A 21,306-nucleotide genomic window follows, 5' to 3' on the forward strand; every position below is an offset into this window, starting at 1 on the left:
CAGGTAGCTGGCTTAGTGATAGAAAACAAAGAGTGGTTATTAATGGGGCATACTCAGATTGGGCCAGGGTTACTAGTGGGGGACCACAGGGTTCTGTATTGGGCCCTCTACTATTTAATATATTTATTAATGATCTAGTGGATGGCTTACACAGTAAAATATCAGTATTTGCAGATGATACAAAACTATGTAAGGGAGTTAACACAAAGGAGGACAGTTTGCAACTACAGACAGATTTGAGTAAATTGGAGAATTGGGCTGAAAAATGGCAAATGAGGTTTAACACAGATAAGTGTAAGGTTATGCACATGGGAAGGAGAAACAGACGCTACAATTACTTACTAAATGGGAAACTGCTGGGGAAATCAGACATGGAAAAAGACTTAGGTGTCTTAGTCAATGAGAAGCTAAATTGGAGTGCCCAGTGTCAGGCAGCTGCCACCAAAGCAAATAGGGTCATGGGATGCATTAGAAGAGGACTGGGGACACGAGGTGAAAACATAATTCTCCCTCTGTACAAATCACTCGTCAGACCACACTTGGAGGATTGTGTGCAATTTTGGACGCCGGTGCTCAAGAAAGACATTACTGAACTTGAAAGGGTACAAAGGCGGGCTACTAAAATGATAAATGGAGTTGGTTCACTACAATACCCAGAAAGGTTATCAAAATTAGGTCTATTTACTCTAGAAAAGAGAAGACTTAGGGGAGACTTAATATATATGTACAAATATATCAGAGGGCAATACATAGATCTCTCCAATGAACTGTTTGTACAACGACTGTGACAAGAACAAGGGGGCATTCTCTTTGTTTGGAGGAAAGACAATTTCTGCACCAGCATAGAAGAGGGTTCTTCACGGTAAGAGCAGTGAGGCTCTGGAATTCTCTTCCTGAGGAAGTGGTGATGGCCAACTCACTGAATGAATGTAAGAAAGGAATGGAGGCTTTTCTTGTAACAGTATAGAAGGTTAAGAATAACAGAATATTATAGGTAGATGGGTGACCCAGCTTAGGGGAAGGAATTTTTTTCCCTATGGAGAAAATTGGCTTCTACTCTGTGGGATTTTTGCCTTCCCCAGGATCAACAATGCAGAACAGCTGCACTAAAAATAGGCTGAACTAGATGGACATAAGGTCTTCCTTCAGCCTTAAAAACTATGTTACTATGTATGTTACATCTCAGGTAAGATCAGGTAACATGGGCTACAGAAAATAAAATATCATTACAATACATTCCAGGACTCGCTGCGATCAGCTTCTTATAAGTGGGTTCTCCTGTATAGAAGGGCTCCATATAGTAACCAGTAAATCTCATGATCTAGGTCACAGTGGATTTTGCAGCCACTTACCAATCCCCTTTATGAGCTGGCAATTAGGAAGCTCTATGGGATCGATCTCCCTGGAGAACTGGACTCGACGGCTAGAAAACAAAGGGAGAAGATTCTGCTAAATATATTCAGCATTTGGAATATTTGCACATTTTCTACCAGGATGCTACTTTACATTCACCTTTATATGTATCCACAGTGCTCTTTTAAAGGGGATGCAAAAAAGATATATATATTTAATATCTATATAACTGCCTTGTAATGTTTTCATTTCCTGTTCTGTCCAGATGTCACCGTATCCCAGAATTCCAAGCGACAGAAGATCACCGACCGTCATATTGGGACACCCAAGTGATGGTGTCTCAATATGGAAACTGCTGCTGGTACCAACCTATTGTGTGTACCACCAGAGGAACACCGTCGCACCACACACACTGTATACACCGTATGCATCACACACACACACAGTCACAGTCATGCAGGTCTTGCGCGAATTCGGCGCAGTCGCAGTGAATCATTTGGATGATCCCGGCGGCAGATGCGCGACGTGTCTACAGGCAGAGGAAGCCGATCACATTAAGGCTGTGTGCCCACAGTAGCGTTTTTGAACGTTCAGGAAACGGGTCTCCTTCCCAGAAAATGCGCGTTTTTTGCTTGTTTTTTGTGCAAAAACTGCGCGTTTTTGATGCGTTTTTTTCCGCGCATCTTTTGGACTATAGGAAATAGCCAAAAACGCAGACCTAAGCGGAAATTAATGAACATGCTGGGTTTTTTACCGTTAAGTGTTTCCTTAGCGGTAAGAAACGCATCCATTGGCATAAAAAGGCCAAAATGCATTAAAATGAATGGGATGCTTCATTTAAGCGTTTTTGATGCGGTTTGACCCCAAAAAACGCATCAAAAACGCTTAAAAAACGCAACATGGGCACACAGCCTAAAAGGGTTTTCCCACAAACGAAAGTTCATTTTAAAAATAGTCTGTGTCTGACCGTGTACGGAGCATACCACAGCTCCTGGGCAGGGGAGGAAGCAAAAGACAATACTGACATTACAGCAGGGGATCACAGAGGATTCATTTTGTGAGGTAAAATATTTCACTGACTGTTTTTAACAGTGGCGTAGCGTGGGGGGGCGATCCGCCCCAGGCGGAAAGTGTGTGGGGGCGGCGCGGCAGCAGCAGCAATTCCTCTCCTCTGTGGAGAGGAGATCTAAATCTCGCTCATGGGCAGCAAACACTCAACCACCTCCATGATGCCCCACAGCAGCACCAGCTACCTCCCTTCCTCCCAGTCAGAGAGCCACAGAACATCACCTCTGTGCGCAGTCACATGACCCCGCTGACATCATCAAACGCTTCCGCTGTTGATGTTAATAACAACAACAGACCGTGGAGCTGGTGACAGTCGCACCGGAACTAGCGGCGCTGAGTCAGGTAAGGGCGGCGGCGGCGTTATTACACCTCCACAAACTATTGAGCCGCATAACCTGCCGGTGACAGCAGAGAAGCAACGTGACTGCTGTGTGTGCAACATTAGTGTACTAGGGGATGTGACCTGACAGCAGGGTACTCCTGTCACTGGCAATAGTCAGCAGGCAGAGCGCTGTGCACCTGTCCTGTGCTCCCCAGTGCTGGGAGGCCTGCGGAGACTAGTGGTCAGCATTCACTGGCAGCAAGCAGAGGTATGAGAAATGGGGCAGAGAAAGTACAATCTGCATGCGAATCCCTCATCTTCTCCCTGCTGTCCTTATCAGATGTCCTCAAGCGCAGGCCCCCTATTCTTACAGAGGTTACAGTGCTCAGCTGCTGCTGAACCTCTTTTTTTGCATATGAACAACAGCTGCACGGTTTCGTGTACGGGCGACCATCTCTGGAACCCGATTGCTTCAGGCCTCTGACATTTCACTTTCCATTGTAAGTTTTATAACTTAATTTTTTTGATCACTTTTCAATCCACTTTCTTTTGGGGGGGGGAAGCAAAGTTTACTCCTTCCCTCACCCCCCCCCCCCCAAAAAAAAATTCTATTTTTCTTTCATTGTTCACCGTATGGGATAAATGTTGTAATATTTCATTAATTGGGACAGTCCTGCACATAGCGATACCAGATTTTATTTTCCTTTTTATTTATTCTTTATTAGATTTTGATAACATTCTGGGAGAGTGGTGATTATTTTTAATGCTTTTTTTCCCCTATATTCAATATTTTTTTTAATTCTACTAGGGGATACGAGCAACATCTAAGGGTATGTGCACACAACATTTTTTTAGATGTTTTTCCAGAATAATCATCTTATTTGCGGAAGCAAATACAGTTTTTTTTCCTTTTTTTTTTTTTTTTTACTTTTCTAAGCAGTAACCACCCGAACAATGCTTAGGTCACTTCTTTTAGCTCTTTATTTGAAATATATTGTGCTTTCTCAGGTGGGTTCCAGGTGAATCCAAAACAAAGACCCCTATGATGCAGCGGCAGTTGTCACATGTAAGGGTCACCATGTGTTCCCCCAGGATGCGCTTGGAGGCCATGCGAGTGCAGTACAGTCACAAGTGTCAGCCTTGGACATGCTGTTTGTCCAGGGCAGATTTAAGAAAACCTGCTGGGCTTTTATTTTTTAAATGGATTACAGGATGGTAGTGGGGCAGTCCGTTTCCTCCCCCGACCCGGGTTTCCCATGTGGCCCATGGCCACAGATTCCAGTTAAAAACCCTGCAGTAAAGGGTTTTGGTGTGTCAGGGTCAGTTTAGTTTGGTTTTTGCAAGAGTGCAGAGCTCCACCTGTGTGAGGCAACACAGCCAAGGGAGCTGAAAGGCCTGGCACCATTAGCGTACACGACGGTTTAGGACGTAGACTGTCCCGTACCCGGCTGCGATCCGGAGGTGGACTATATTGTGCTCGGCTGTGAACCGGTGGTGGACTGGCGTGTTTATTGGCTGCAATCTTGAGGATATGTTTCGCGGCTGCGGTCCATAAGATATCGTGTGTTGTGTATATTTGTGAATTGAGCATTAAAGAGACTTTCGTTGCGGAACTGGTTGAGTGTTTGCTGCCCGTGAACGAGATTTAGATCTCCTCTCCACAGAGGAGAGGAATTGCTGCTGCTGCCGCGCCGCCCCCACACACGTGCCGCCTGGGGCGGACCGCCCCCCCCACGCTACGCCACTGCTCTTCGGATGCTTCCGGATTATCAACGACCAAAGGGGCAGCAAATTTTTCGACCGCCCCGGGCGCCACAAACAGTTGCTACGCCACTGGTTTTTAAACAATATTTTACCTCACAAAATGAATCCTCTGTGATCCCCTCCTGTAATGTCAGTACTGTCTTTTGCTTCCTCCCCTGCCCAGGAGCTGTGGTATGTTCTGTACACGGTCAGACACTGGGGTGAGAGAGACAGAGCACAGGGGGGGGAGACAGCTCAAATGGAGAGAGCACACAGCACAGGAAGAAGGAGAGAGACAGCAGACAAGGGGGATAGCACATGGGGTAGACAAGTCATGGAAGAGAGCACAGACGGGAGAAGTCAGCACATGGGGAAAGAGAGAGTGGATAGATGAGTGAGCACATGGGGGGGGGGGGGAGATTCTCAACGCTGCAAAGCCTGCCCCCATCGTGATATTACCGCCCTCCCGATGAGATAGCATCGGGCCTCCATCTAGTATTATATATTTTTTCAGAATGCAGCTGATTGATGGGATTCTGGACCTGGAGACCCCCACAGATCGCATCGTTCCTGCACAAAGTGATGTACCGGCTCAATAGTAAGTCCATGAAGTGCGTGCGCTCCTGTAGAAACTGTGCACACGTTGTGGATTGTAAGCGTTTTCGCACCGCAAAAATGCATACAAAACGCTACCCATTGAATTCAATGGCATTCCGCACATGCTGTGCTAATACTGCGTATTTTTCTGCGGTGGGGGGGGGGGTGACATGGTGCTGCTGCACGGGGGGGTGACATGGTGCTGCTGCACGGGGGGGGCGACATGGTGCTGCTGCACGGGGGGGGCGACATGGTGCTGCTGCACGGGGGGGGGCCACATGGTGCTGCTGCACGGGGGGGGGCCACATGGTGCTGCTGCACGGGGGGGGGCCACATGGTGCTGCTGCACGGGGGGGGGGCCACATGGTGCTGCTGCACGGGGGGGGGCCACATGGTGCTGCTGCACGGGGGGGGGCCACATGGTGCTGCTGCACGGGGGGGGCCACATGGTGCTGCTGCACGGGGGGGGGCCACATGGTGCTGCTGCACGGGGGGGGCGACATGGTGCATATGAGGGCAACTGTGTGGCTGTGTGGGACTCATGCAGTATATGGGGAGGCTGTGGGCGGCTCATGCGGCATATATATGGGGCTATTTGGGGTCTCATACGATATACAGCAGGGGCTGGGCTTGGCTTCAAACGATATATAGGGGGATGTCAGCATACTTAATTCTTTTTTTTTTAATTCTTTATTTTCAGTTTTAACTCACACCATAAGACAGAACACCATTTTATAAATACAGATGGCTAATTATTGCTTAGGCGTCGGTCCAATGTGAAAAGGGCGGAGGGGGAAAGTGGGTGGGAAAAAGGAAAAGGAAGAAGGGAAGGGTAAAAAGGGATACATAATATTAAACAATAACATCAACATAAAGTAACCGTCGGCATCGACACTAGCAGTTAATGAGTGTATTTATGAAAATAGAGTAGGTGGACAGTTCTGTAAGTAACCATGGAACCAGCTACCCCAATATAAAGGCCATCAGGTCTAAGTAAGACTTCATGTATTAACCGATTTCTCACCCCGAGGGTTATCCCCCAGATATCTAGTCCACGGGGTCCAGGTCGACACATAATATTTGTGATTGAAGATCTCCCAGCTAGACAGCTCCTGCAGACGAGAAATCTGATTTATCTTACCATGCCACTCCTCCAATGTGGGGGGGGGCAACATCTTTCCAATGTACAGCTATCACCTGTTTTGCAGCACTTAGCATCAATGGGAGTAGGCCATGTTTTTTTGGTAAGAAATCCTTTGACGGGCACGAAAGAAGAACCTCCGTAGCCCTGAGATTAGTCTTTAATAGTGGCAATTTCTTGAGAACTAACTCGACACCGTCCCAAAAATGTCTCAGTTTAGGACAATCCCAGAATATGTGTGTATGATGTCCTCCAGGGTTGAGGCATCTCCAACAAGCATCATTATCAGCAAGACCCATCTGAAAGAGCTTCGCGGGAGTCCAATGCCACCTGGTCAATATTTTATAAGAATTTTCTTGCAATAGAACACACCTAGAGAATCCCCGTGCACCAGATAGCATTCTAGATACCGGTTTCTCTGTGAACGTAGTATTAAGTTCCATTTCCCAGGAGTAAATAAATGAGGGCTTAAAATGTATTCCCGGAGAGATCAGATGTGAGTAAATATGAGACAGGATTTTTAGCCGTGGAAGCGGAAGTTTAATCATAATATCTAACCAGGACCAGTTCGATTTGGTCGGGAATTTCTTCTTAAATTGCAGGAGTGTACGCCGAATGTGCTGGCTCTGAAGAAAATTAGTTGGTTGAGTCATTGCATTTGGTGGCCAAACTCCTCCCTGAAGTATTTTATTACCATAAAAGCTATTCAATGTTTCTCTAGGGAGGGTAGACCATAGATTATAAGGATCCTGAAAATCAAAATTCAATAGAAACGGTATTGAGCTAATCGGCGTTAACGTCGAGGGAAAAGTGTCCTCCGGTAATTCCCCCAACATCAATCTTTTGATACGTAATGTAGTAGAAGTTATCTCGTCTAGTCTAAGAGCAACCGGTGGTTTAAGGCCCCGTCTCACTAAGCGATATCGGTAGCGAGATCGCTGCTGAGTCACAACTTTTGTGACGTAACAGCGATCTCACCAGCGAGATCGCTGTGTGTGACAGCGATCAGCGAGCGGCCCCCCTGCCGGTATCGCTGATCGCTGGAAGAAACCTCTGGACATTTCTTTGGTCGCTGGTCTCCCGCTGGCCAGCACGCATCGCTGTGTGTGACAGGCGGGAGACCAGCGATCAGCTGTAAAAAATAATAATAAAAATAAAAAATATAGTTATTCTCACCTTCCGACGTCCCGTTCAGCCATCCCGCCTCTCTCCACGCTCCGGCCCCAGTGATCCTTTGCATGAATGACCGCGAGATGTCACGGTCTCGAGGGATAACAAAGTCTCGCGGTCATTCATGCAAAGGATCACAGGGACCGGAGTGTGGAGAGAGGCAGGATGGCTGCGCGGGACATTGGATGGTGAGAATAACTATATTTTTTATTTTTTTTATTATTTTTTACAGCGATGGCCAGCGATGCCGCACGCTCGGCATCGCTGTGCTGATCGCTGGTGAAGCTGTCTGTGTGACAGCTCACCAGCGATCACATAGCAACTTACCAGCGATCCTGACACCTTGATATCGGTGTCGGGATCACTGGTAAGTCGCTTAGTGTGACGGGGCCTTTAGCCCTAGTCCAAAGATAAGGTAAACCCCTCGGGCCCAGTAAAGCCAGGTCGACACAAGTTCCCCCCCCACCTTCAGCGCAAGACACCACCTTTAACCATCTGCCAAGGTGGATTGCTTTATAATGTCAGCATACTTAATTCTGCTCAATATTAAGTGATACAATTAATATTAATAAAATTATCAATAATATAATTACTATATCAATATTAATATTCAGCTGAATTTTGGCCTATTGGTTCGGCCCTCCACAACAGTCACGGTCTTTCATGTGGCCCCTCGAGAAAATTAATTGCCCACCCCTCCTTTAAGGCAATTGCAGCTGCTGTACGTTAGACACTTTGCATAATAACAAGACCGCAAGATCATAAAGGATCAGGATTAGATTTCTACACATCCTTAGAATGAAGAGTCTTTTTATAAGCGTCTAAAGGAACGCTTCAATTTCAGGATCATAGGGAATACAAGAGGTTAGACCCCACTGACCAGAAACAATAGGCTGTTATAACATTAGCAGATGGTGGCTACTTCTTTATAAAGGGGATCTTTCAGCGGATTTTAGCTATGTAATCTGAGAGTGGCATGATGTAGCGGCAGAGACCCTGATTCCAGCAATATATCACTTGCTAGTCTCTGTTTTGATACAATCCGTTTTCTCTGCTGCAGATCTAGCAGAAGCAGACTTCTGAATGCTGACCCCTGTATAAGGCTAGTTTCACATTAGCGTTTTTTGCGCAGCGCATCGTGCGCATAAAAAACGCAAAGAAAAACGCAAAACAAACGCGCGTTTTTTTAACGTCATGCGCACGCTGATGCGTCAAAAAAACGCAGCGTTGCTTGCGTTTTACATGCGTTTTTGCATGCGTTTGCGTTTTTTTATGCACATGCGTTTTTAGGTGTGACATTTTTTCCATTGTCTAGAGAACATTCTAGACTTGTTTCACTCAAAAACGCATGCGCAAAAAAAACGCAACCGTGCGCAAGACCATGCGCACGCATGCGTTCCCATAGGCTTCAATGTGTTGTTTTTGCGCATTCCGTGCGCAAGCGTGCGCATGCGTTTTTTTGCCGAGACAGGGCGCACCAAAAAATGCAACATGTTGCGTCTGGCGCGCCTGGCGCAAAAGACAAAGAAACGCACGCGCACGAAAACGCAAGTGTGCGCAAGACCATGCGCACGTCATGTTAAACATAGGTGCGCAGTGCGCATGCGCACGGGTGCGCACGATGTGCTGCGCACAAAAGCGCAAATGTGAAACCAGCCTAACCCCGCCCACACCTCTGATTGGCTGCTTCTTGAATACATTATACATTAACAGGAAGTCACTAATCAGTGGTGGGGGTGGGTTTAAAGTTGTTGTAAAAAGTAGGAGGGTCTTTTTCAATTTCCCTCCTCCCCCATAAAGAGACACAGGAATTATCATTTCTAATCCTACTCCCTGCCTTACCAAGAGCGCAGCTAGCGCAAAGTGTAGACGCTCAGATTCTAGGTGTGGAAATGACCCAGAGGATCGATCGATTACATTTTCCTTGGTAGTCAAATAGACAAAGGGTTAAATCTACTGCAAAAAATGTGGCAAACTAAAAAAAATTGAGCATCCATGGACATTTCCTGAATGGTTCCCTTTCCCAGCATACCAAGCATATTTTGTAAAAGAATTATGGAACAGATGGAGAAGAGCAACACATGTCTGCAGGATCTTTGTTTTACTGTTGAGTCCCTCTCAACTTATGCTTGTGGATTTATAACTTCCTGACAGCCAGGATACAGAGTGTAAAAGTTGGACCATTCACTTCGGACACCTTGGTCACAAACATCGGGGCACCTCAGGGGTGTGTTTTGTCCCCGTTACTGTTTTCTCTCTATACGAATGATTGCATCTCTTCAGCAGACTCAGTAAAAATCTTGAAATTTGCCGATGATATGACACTGATTGGTCTCATCAGGGGAAATGCTGAAGACTTGTATCGGAGTGAGGTGGAAAGAATATGTGACTGGTGTAAAGCCAATAATCTTGTACTCAACACTAAAAAAAACTGCTGAGATGGTTGTGGATTTTAGGAAAGATCAACATGAGATACTTCCAATCTACATCCATGACAAAGTGGTTCTTAGGGTCACAGAGACCAAATTCCTTGGTGTTATCTCTCATGATCTTAAATGGGGGAAAAACGTGGATGCTGTTATAAGAAAAGCACAACAGAGGATGTTCTTCCTGCGTCAGCTAAAAAGATATGGTTTGTCTAAGAATCTGCTGATCTTATTCTTTAATGCTGTCATCAGATCTGTGGTTTGTTCCTCTCTGATAGTCTGGTATGGGGGAGCCACTGCGCATGACAAACTCCACTTACAAAGGACTTTCAGAACAGCAGAGAGAATTATAGGCTCCCCCCTGCCTAAAATCCAGGATCTTTATGATAAGAGTATTCGATCCCACGCATTGAAAATTTCATCCGATCCCTCTCACCTGGGACACTCCTCATTCCAACTACTCCCTTCAGGACGTTGCTTCAGAGTCCCCAAATGCAGCACCAACCGCCATATGAACAGCTTCTATCCACTCTCTGTTCAACAATTAAATCGTCATGTGTAGACTATATACTGTATCTGTCTTGTTAGATGTTACTTGTTGTATCTGTTGTTATATATTATGTTGCCTCTTTGCCACAAAGAATTCCTTGTATATATGTAATATGTACTTGGCGATAATAAATTTGATTGATTGATTGATTGATACTGAGACCTGGTTGAATGACACCATCCCTGATTGTAGTCTGGATTTACCTGGTTTTGTTATCTACAGAGCTGACCATGATTGTGTAGCTTCAGGTAAACAAAGGGGGGGGGGGGGGTATGTCTCTACATCAACACTAGTTGGTGCTGTGATGTTAACATACTGGGAAAAGGCTGCTCTCCAGATCTAGAGTACCTTGCACTCAATTGTAGACCATTTTACTCTCCAAGAGAGTTTTCATCTATGGTTCTGGTTGCAGTATATATTCCCCCTCAAGCATCTGTTAAAGCTGCTATTGGCGAATTAGCTTGCAAAATATCAGAATGGGAGAAAGGATCTCCAGAAGCATTTGTGATCGTAATGGGGGACTTTAACAAAGGAAAACTCAACCTGGATCTCCCCAAATTTACTCAACATATAAACTGCTTCACGAGAGAGAACAATACGCTTGATCACTGCTATACAGTCATAAAAGGGGCCTACAGGGCAGTGAGGAGAGCAGCAGTGGGCTTTTCAGATCATTGTCTAATTCATTTACCGTATATACGAGTGTAAGTCGATCCGAGTATAAGTCGACCCCCCTAATTTTGCCACAAAAAACTGGGAGAACTTATTGACTCGAGTATAAGTCTAGGGTGGGAAATGCTCCATAGATTATTCCCCCATATGCTGCCCCCATTAGAAGCTCCATAGATTATTCCCCCATGTGCTGCTGCATTTAAAAATAAAAAAATGACATACCCACCTCTCCGTCGCTGGGTGTCAGATTCTCACCTGTCCTGCGTCCATGGCTGCTCACCGCTATCTGCCACGTCATCAGTCAGTGACGTTCAGACTGCAGGGGGCGCGGCGCGCACTAACCACGTCACTGCGCCCTCTGCTGTCTGAAGTCACTGACCGATGACAGACACAGACAGCAGCAAGCAGCCATGGACGCAGGACAGGTGAGTATCGCTATACTTACCCATCCTGACGCTGTGTCTTGAGCCCCCAGCTTCTCCGCGCTCTCTCTTCCTGCCTTCAGCGGTCACGTGGTGCCGATCATTAAAACTCATGAATATGCGCATATTCATGAGTTTTAATGAGCGGCACCACGTGACCGCTGAAGGCAGGAAGAGAGAGCACGGGGAGAATCTGGGGGCTCAAGACACAGCGTCAGGATGGGTAAGTATGACCTGACACCCCCGCCCCCCCCCCCCCTCCGACCCCCCGGTGTATATGACTCGAATATAAGATGAGAGGGGGACTTTCAGCCCAATTTTTTGGGCTGAAAATCTCGACTTATATTCGAGTATATACGGTAATTCCAGCCCACAGGCAAAGGTTGAAAACATCCAAACCTACAGTTTATACAAAGAAGACATGGTCTGAGGAGGCAAAATTGCAACTACAAGCATGCTTTGAATGCACGGACTGGGAGGTATTCCAGGAAACATGCTCGGGTCTGGATGAATGGGTTGATGCAGTGTCCTCATATATCCGTTTTTGTGAAGACACGTTTATTCCATCCAAATCTGTCCACTTTCGGGGAAACAACAAGCCGTGGTTTACAAATAAAGTCAGGTTGATCCGTAAGAGAAAAGAGGAGGCTTATAAAGCAGGCGATATTACTGAATACAAGAAACTTAGGAACTCGCTATCTAAAGAGATCAAGTTAGCCAAACACGAGTATGCAAAGATTCTGGAGGAAAGGTTCTCATCAAAAGATACTAGATCTGCATGGAGAGGATTAAGAGAGGTCACCAATTATAAAAGCCACCCCACTATAGTGAACCCCAGCAGAAGTCTGGCAGCAGAGTTACATGAATTCTACTGCAGATTTGAGGCAAGCTCTACACACAGTGGCTATTCATCTCTAAGCTCCTCAGTCTGTTCATATAAAGATCATTCATTGTGCAACACCCAAGTAGTGATCTCCGAGGCAGAGGTGCTACGCATCCTAAAGGGACTTAAGGTCAAAAAGGCACCTGGCCCTGATGGTGTATCTCCAATGTGTCTGAAAGTATGTGCTACCCAGCTTGCCCCTATGCTGACAAATATATACAATGTGTCACTGAAAGAGTGCGTTGTACCTCAGTGTTAATAATAATAATCTTTATTTCTATATAGCGCTAACATATTCCGCAGCGCTTTACAGTTTGCACACATCATCATCACTGTCCCCGATGAGACTCACAATCTAAATTCCCTATCAGTATGTCTTTGGAATGTGGGAGGAAACCGGAGTGCCCGGAGGAAACCCACGCAAACACGGGGAGAACATACAAACTCCTTGCAGATGTTGTCCTTGGTGGGATTTGAACCCAGGACCCCAGCGCTAACCACTGAGCCACCGTGTCGCCCCAGTGTTGGAAAAGTTCCACAATTATCCCTGTCCCCAAGAAAGTGGGATCCTCTGAGTTGAACGACTATAGACCAGTAGCACTCACATCTGTAGCTATGAAAGTCTTCGAAAGAATTATGATGTCCCACCTGATAAAATTCACGCAGAAGCTATGGGACCCGCTTCAGTTTGCCTATAAGGAGAATCGTTCGGCAAACGACACCGTCAATCTGGCACTGAAGTACATTTTGGATCATACAGATGAACTGCACTCATATGTCCGGATTCTTTTCATGGACTTTAGCTCAGCATTCAATACCATTGATCCGAATTTACTTCATAAGAAAATGGTAGCTCTTGGAGTCCCTCTCAACTTATGCTTGTGGATTTATAACTTCCTGACAGCCAGGATACAGAGTGTAAAAGTTGGACCATTCACTTCGGACACCTTGGTCACAAACATCGGGGCACCTCAGGGGGTGTGTTTTGTCCCCGTTACTGTTTTCTCTCTATACGAATGATTGCATCTCTTCAGCAGACTCAGTAAAAATCTTGAAATTTGTTGATGATATGACACTGATTGGTCTCATCAGGGGAAATGCAGAAGACTTGTATCGGAGTGAGGTGGAGAGAATATGTGAATGGTGTAAAGCCAATAATCTTGTACTCAACACTAAAAAAAACTGCTGAGATGGTTGTGGATTTTAGGAAAGATCAACATGAGATACTTCCAATCTACATCCATGACGAAGTGGTTCTTAGGGTCACAGAGACCAAATTCCTTGGTGTTATCTCTCATGATCTTAAATGGGGGAAAAATGTGGATGCTGTTATAAGAAAAGCACAACAGAGGATGTTCTTCCTGCGTCAGCTGAAAAGATATGGTTTGTCTAAGAATCTGCTGATCTTATTCTTTAATGCTGTCATCAGATCTGTGATTTGTTCCTCTCTGATAGTCTGGTATGGGGGAGCCACTGCGCATGACAAACTCCGCTTACAAAGGACTTTCAGAACAGCAGAGAGAATTATAGGTTCCCCCCTGCCTAAAATCCAGGATCTTTATGATAAGAGTATTCGATCCCACGCATTGAAAATTTCATCCGATCCCTCTCACCCGGGACACTCCTCATTCCAACTACTCCCTTCAGGACGTCGCTTCAGAGTCCCCAAATGCAGCACCAACCGCCATATGAACAGCTTCTATCCACTCTCTGTTCAACAATTAAATCGTCATGTGTAGACTATATACTGTATCTGTCTTGTTAGATGTTACTTGTTGTATCTGTTGTTATATATTATGTTGCCTCTTTGCCACAAAGAATTCCTTGTATATATGTACTTGGTGATAATAAATTTGATTTGATTGATTGATTTGATCAGGGTATGTGGACATGTTGCAGATCCGCAAGTGATTTACAGTACAATGTTATTCTATGGGGAAAAAAAATTTGCTGTGCGGAAACACAGCAGGTTTTTTTTCCGCAGCATGTTAATTCTTCGTGCGGATTCCGCAGCATTTTTACACCCATTCCATTATAGGAATGTGCAGGTGTGAAAACGCAGGGGAAATCCGCAGGAAATCTGTATAAAAAAAACCTGCGAATTTTGCCAAAAGATGGGGAAAATTCTGCACAGCAATCCGCAACGTGTGCACATACCCTCAGACTGCACAAGGTTTGTTTGTAGTCTGTAACCATGGAGACACATAGGTCTGCAAAGAAGCCGTGTACAGAAAACAGTAGGAGGAATTTAAAGTAGTGTTTTTTTTTAAAGCGGCTTATTATTATTATTTTAGTTGATAGACAACAACAAAAATAAATTTTTTTGCAATTCCCCCATACACTAAAAGGAAAAAAAAATCTGAAAATATTTATATTCCAGGTTCATTCATGCTTGAGAGAAAAATGAAGCAAAACTGCACATTCCAGACAAAGATAACAGTGTTTGGTAGAACGGTTTTGTAAATTAAAGTCTTTGTGCCCGATGGGATATCGTGCAGCCGGTCAGCCAGTCCATCATGTACGCTCAGTTGTCTTTCCGTTGCTGCCTGGACAAGGATTTCACAATTGGTAACGAATGAGCAGATGAAGAATCAGCCCAAGACGTCTAGAACGTGTGCCAAGTGTTTGTGGCAATTAGACACCTTTTACATTTTATACCCTTCTGCCTGCGGCGCTTCTACTGCTCACATAAAACAGTCATAACATAATGATACAAGCACATCCACACCTCTAACACTTTGCAGAGCCGGTATTAGACAAAGTGGGGCCCCGGGGCAAAAGTTTAAAGTGCGGCCCCAAATGCTCCCATATTGCACAATCACACGCGCTGATCTCAGGCCGCTAGACGAGTGCGATCGACAATACTGAAGTCATCCGGGGTTTGTTTCCCGGCGTCTTTACACTGAAAGACGATGAATGATGGGGACAGAACTAGTAGATCAATCTCCCCATACAGCAGGGGTGGGGAATCTTTTTTCTGCCAAGGGCCATTTGGATATTTATGCCATCCTTCGGGGTCCGTACAAACTCCGCCCACAAAATACATCCTGACTCTGGCACTGGTTTCATTACTTAATATTTCATTGCATGCCCTTCAATGTTCAGTAGTGAACACTGCGTGTGTGTGCTAACAGAGCAAGAAGAAATTAATGAGCTTGTGGCAATCAAAATACAGCTCCCTGCCCAAGAATGCGGTCCCTGAGAATCTGCTCGGGGGCCTGATAAAAGGTCATCGAGGGCCGTAAATGGCCCTGGGGCCTGAGGTTCCCCACCCCTGCCATACAGTATCATGTTATCGGCAGCACATCGCCCAAGGAAAACCGAGGAACAAGGATTTTTGTTCCACCATAAACAATCCAATCATAGAATCATAGAATAGAATCATAGAATCGTAGAGTTGGAAGGGACCTCCTGGGCCATCTGGTCCAACCCCCTGCTCAAAGCAGGATTCGCTAAATCATCCCAGTCAGATGTCTGTCCAGCCTCTGTTTGAAGACATCCATTGAAGGAGAACTCACCACTTCTCGTGGCAGCTTGTTCCACTCATTGATCACTCTGTCAAAAAGTTTTTTCTAATATCTAATCTGTGTCTCCTCCCAATCACCCGATGAATGCGCAGAATTTTGCTTGTTTGTTGGCTTATTGCCGACATGTTTACACCTATGAACTGTCGTCTGCGCTGCCGGGATTTATAAATGTGGCTGCTACTTATACACTGTATGTGACACACACTGGCACTGTTACGTACACAGAGCACATACATTATATATAAAATTTATTTAACCACCAATATACACACACACACCATCAAGAGTCCAGACTTTCTAGGCTAAACCACATACAGTACACAAAGATATACACACCTCCATTCACATCATTGGGCCGTCTGTCTCGCACAGGACGGATCCTGTGTGACCACTTATATTCTGGTCAAGAGATAAAGATTCTGAGCACAGGACTCCTTGTATTAAGAATGACCTAATAATGTTTAATAAAATAGGTTTTAGAAGTCACTAAGATCAGCTACTATAAACTAAGTTAAATTTGAATTATTAAGCCCCATCATGGTGTTCCAAAATCCCTATGACAACACTTCTTGTCTTATGTTGTTATTGGGTCACTTATAATGGAACTTCAGAAATTTGTAAAAATGTGATACCTGCTCTAAGTTCCACACTGCGGGGTCCCAAAAGTGCCTGCACTGGCTTTTATTTGGGTGCCATAGTAAATAAGAATGGTCTGGCCGCCTCTTCAACTACAATTACACGGAAATCGATACTGAATCGGGGGCCACTTTTACAACCACACTAGGGTGCATTTGTATGGGTTGGGGGTGGTTACTTTCGGTATTCTAGACATTAGATTAAGGAAAAAAAAGGATTTCTGGATCTGCGAAAGCCATTAGTGCCCTCCGTGTGGATTTTCAGCAGGAATATCCTGTACTGTGACTTGTGTGTCAGATGTTTGATGAGAACTGCTGCCCAAAGTACAAAGACAAAACTTAAGGTGCAGCAAGACTTTCACCCAGAGCCAACCGCTCAGGGCGTGCACCGTGCAATAGCTCCTGGCAGCCTGTGCCCATATATAAAAGGTGGGGTAACATACTGGACAATCACTGCAGAACTACAAGTCTCAGCCTGCCTGCAAAACATCAAGTCACAGCAACTAGGAACCTTAAAAATTGCAAGCTATTTCCTGGTCTATTGCTCTTCATCTGTTGGTGAACTACAAATCCCAGCATTGCAAAGGAAGGAACAGTGATAACAAAAGAGTTTTCTTTGTTTTTTTTGTTTTGTTTTATTTTTTTTTAAGTTTGACCTCCTAGAACAGACGATGCAGGGTCTACACCAGTGCGGCAGCACATACTGTAAGTTGTTGAGTCGCAGGTTGGAGACCATCGGTGCACAGTATATGTAATGATGAGAGGACTAGAAGTCTCAGACTGCCTTGAAAAAGTAGGAAAAAATATGACAAAGGAATCCCCAATGACCATGAGTGCCCCTTTCCCTGCATTAGTTGTTCACTTCACCTACAGCATGCTGGGACTTGTAGTTACACAACAGTATGTTGTATTTTATTCATCTCTCCAAGCTGTTGCAGAACTACAAATCCCAGCAAATCCAAGTATAAAAGGATGAAGTCTGGATGGCTAGATCAGTTTTTAGAAGTATTATAGTAAGGATCTAGTGGTGGTCTTCCCACTGTACCCCTCCCAGGATATCCTGACAGCTGCATGCTGGGAGTTGTAGATGTTAATATCTTATAGAGCAACAAAGCCTCATTTACCAAATAGATACAAATAAATATCAGGATAGAGGGGACAGATCTGATATTATCAACCATTGATACTCAAAAAAGAGCATGCTACTGACTGTATTTCCCTCCAATTTATTCTATTCCAAGGTAAAGTGTGAGAGGAAGGAAGGGGGGACTACAAGACCCAGCAGAGATGTATACTGGGACTGCTGGTTCTGCAAGATCCACACAGACATTGTTGCTTCTTTGTTTAATAATAAAAAATAAATGCTACAACACAAAGAGATACAATGTATCAGCCCCCTCCCCGTTCTCAAGCATTTCTAAGTTAGGGAAAAGTTACAAAACTTTTAATAGTATATCCACAAGCTATAAGTTTACTTACCTGAATTTCACCAGTCTCTCCCCCAGAGCAGCCAGGAGGACCCCAATAACAGCCAGTCTGAGCAGAGCCCCCATAGCTGCAGAGACTTCACTGGCAGCAACCTGTGTCCTGGACTGTAGGTAGGAGTGAGAGCAGTTATCTGTAACACACCCACTGTGTGTCCCGACTCCCGGCTGTGTGATCTACGCATGCGTGGAATGCCAGAAACCCCCCCCCCACTCTGAGTCCAAACTTTTCCCAAAGTTCCTAAACTTATTTTCTGTTGCATTAGAGAAGCTACGAGCAGCAGTGACCCTGTCACCATGATCAAATATGGAAATTATTAATAGAGGGGGATTTCACAATGTCTAGGCGGTAATTGTCCTCATTTCTCACCAGCTTCCAAAGACTGGATCCCCAAGAGCAGAGCAAGTCCTTCACTGCTTTGGACAAGCTGAAATTTACTTTTTGGCCGCTAAATGGCATTTTTAGTTTTATTGCATGAAATACAGTATATGGCAGTGTTATGGGGGCGCTCTGCTGTTTGTCAGTATTATTTAGGCGTTATTGATCATTAAATGGCAGTTGCATGCTTATTACACGTAATATTATGCCTAGATCGCACAATGTATTATTTTGGAGCAATCTTCCAGAAGTGCGGCATTTTTACAGTGTTTACAAAAATTTATAGCAAAAAATACATCAGGAATGCATCATGTGAACACAGCCTTACTTAGGGTATATTCTGCTCAAAAATACAAATAAAAAAACACTTTAAACACTTATTGATTTTAACGAGAAAACATATGGTGCATTATTTGCAGCATTTGCCATTAACATAAACAGCTTATTCACAGAGTTTATAAGCAATGTTCACACAGATATTTTTGAGGCGCTCAAGAAGAATAGAATTTTCTAAAAGGAAACTGCTGCTGGGAACTCTCCTTTTGGGGGTGGGGAGTTTTTGGAGCAGTATTTCTTTTTCCTGAAATGGTTTTGAAAATATTTTTAAAGAGTTGTTTTCCCTGAAGTTTTTCTTTACATTTGCCTATTTTGGGGTATGTGTACCGTACATACCCCATATTTCACATTCAGCTCCGCTCCACAACTCACTTTTAAAATATCTAACTACAGTAAATAGAATAAAGAATGAATCACTATTTCTGCATGCAGCTTCCTCAGAGGCATCAATGTCCCTGTGTGCAGCTTCTTCAGAGGCATCAATGTCCTGTGTGCAGCTTCCTCAGAGGCATCAATATCCCTGTGTGCAGCTTCCTCAGAGGCATCAATGTCCTGTGTGCAGCTTCTTCAGAGGCATCAATGTCCCTGTGTGCAGCTTCCTCAGAGGCATCAATGTCCTGTGTGCAGCTTCCTCAGGGGCATCAATGTCCTGTGTGCAGCTTCCTCAGGGGCATCAATGTCCTGTGTGCAGCTTCCTCAGGGGCATCAATGTCCTGTGTGCAGCTTCTTCAGAGGCATCAATGTCCCTGTGTGCAGCTTCCTCAGAGGCATCAATGTCCTGTGTGCAGCTTCCTCAGGGGCATCAATGTCCTGTGTGCAGCTTCCTCAGGGGCATCAATGTCCTGTGTGCAGCTTCCTCAGAGGCATCAATGTCCTGTGTGCAGCTTCCTCAGGGGCATCAATGTCCTGTGTGCAACTTCTTCAGAGGCATCAATGTCCTGTGTGCAGCTTCCTCAGGGGCATCAATGTCCTGTGTGCAGCTTCCTCAGAGGCATCAATGTCCTGTGTGCAGCTTCCTCAGGGGCATCAATGTCCTGTGTGCAGCTTCCTCAGAGGCATCAATGTCCTGTGTGCAGCTTCCTCAGAGGCATCAATGTCCTGTGTGCAGCTTCTTCAGAGGCATCAATGTCCCTGTGTGCAGCTTCCTCAGAGGCATCAATGTCCTGTGTGCAGCTTCCTCAGGGGCATCAATGTCCTGTGTGCAGCTTCCTCAGGGGCATCAATGTCCTGTGTGCAGCTTCCTCAGAGGCATCAATGTCCTGTGTGCAGCTTCCTCAGAGGCATCAATGTCCTGTGTGCAGCTTCCTCAGGGGCATCAATGTCCTGTGTGCAGCTTCCTCAGAGGCATCAATGTCCTGTGTGCAGATTCCTCAGAGGCATCAATGTCCTGTGTGCAGCTTCCTCAGAGGCATCAATGTCCTGTGTGCAGCTTCCTCAGAGGCATCAATGTCCTGTGTGCAGCTTCCTCAGAGGCATCAATGTCCTGTGTGCAGCTTTTTCAGAGGCATCAATGTCCTGTGTGCAGCTTCCTCAGGGGCATCAATGTCCTGTGTGCAGCTTCCTCAGAGGCATCAATGTCCTGTGTGCAGCTTCCTCAGAGGCATCAATGTCCTGTGTGCAGCTTCCTCAGAGGCATCAATGTCCTGTGTGCAGCTTCTTCAGAGGCATCAATGTCCCTGTGTGCAGCTTCCTCAGAGGCATCAATGTCCTGTGTGCAGCTTCCTCAGGGGCATCAATGTCCTGTGTGCAGCTTCCTCAGGGGCATCAATGTCCTGTGTGCAGCTTCCTCAGAGGCATCAATGTCCTGTGTGCAGCTTCCTCAGAGGCATCAATGTCCTGTGTGCAGCTTCCTCAGGGGCATCAATGTCCTGTGTGCAGCTTCCTCAGAGGCATCAATGTCCTGTGTGCAGCTTCCTCAGAGGCATCAATGTCCTGTGTGCAGCTTCCTCAGAGGCATCAATGTCCTGTGTGCAGCTTCTTCAGAGGCATCAATGTCCCTGTGTGCAGCTTCCTCAGAGGCATCAATGTCCTGTGTGCAGCTTCCTCAGGGGCATCAATGTCCTGTGTGCAGCTTCCTCAGGGGCATCAATGTCCTGTGTGCAGCTTCCTCAGAGGCATCAATGTCCTGTGTGCAGCTTCCTCAGAGGCATCAATGTCCTGTGTGCAGCTTCCTCAGGGGCATCAATGTCCCTGTGTGCAGCTTCCACAGGGGCATCAGTGTCACGGATGTTGCACTGCATCTGTCTATAGGAGATCTCAGTTGCTTGCTTTGCAGATTAGTGGCCACCTCCGCCGATGCTAATGGCCACATCTGGACCTGGGTGTTTATAACTCCCAAGTTCCTGTTGGGAGTTGTGGGAGACATTTTCTATTTTCAGTTCTCTGGTGAAGCTTGAAGCTGCAGCAGTTGGCTAGCATCCTCTTGGAGTTTGGAGGTTGTAGGTGTTTCTCACTGAGTCTACTCAAGCTAAGTTTCCCCCTTGTTTCATTTATCCTTGCTGTCTTTAGTGTTAGTGGGATTGACTAGTGCTATCCTGTCCTTTCCAGTGCAGAACTTATCGTCACACAGAGATTAGGTATCCTGTTCGGCGATAGGTG

At 45.5% G+C, this 21,306-nt stretch overlaps 1 protein-coding gene across 1 annotated transcript in view; it reads right to left on the reverse strand.

Annotated features, from left to right (window-relative positions):
- Positions 1 to 18,194, reverse strand: part of LOC141095767 (serum paraoxonase/arylesterase 2-like) — a 35,347-nt gene extending 17,153 nt beyond the window's left edge. Inside the window, exons 1-2 of the mRNA XM_073582070.1 lie at positions 17,989 to 18,194; positions 1,353 to 1,423 (exon numbers count right to left, since the gene is read on the reverse strand). Coding sequence (XP_073438171.1) covers positions 1,353 to 1,423; positions 17,989 to 18,062 — 145 coding nt within the window. The 5' untranslated portion in view covers positions 18,063 to 18,194. The remainder of the gene's footprint in view (positions 1 to 1,352; positions 1,424 to 17,988) is intronic.
- Positions 18,195 to 21,306: the final 3,112 nt, after the last annotated feature.

This window comes from Dendrobates tinctorius, unplaced genomic scaffold (genome assembly GCF_039654945.1).
Source record: "Dendrobates tinctorius isolate UK_male_01 unplaced genomic scaffold, ASM3965494v1 ptg000070l, whole genome shotgun sequence".
Taxonomy (NCBI): domain Eukaryota; kingdom Metazoa; phylum Chordata; class Amphibia; order Anura; family Dendrobatidae; genus Dendrobates; species Dendrobates tinctorius.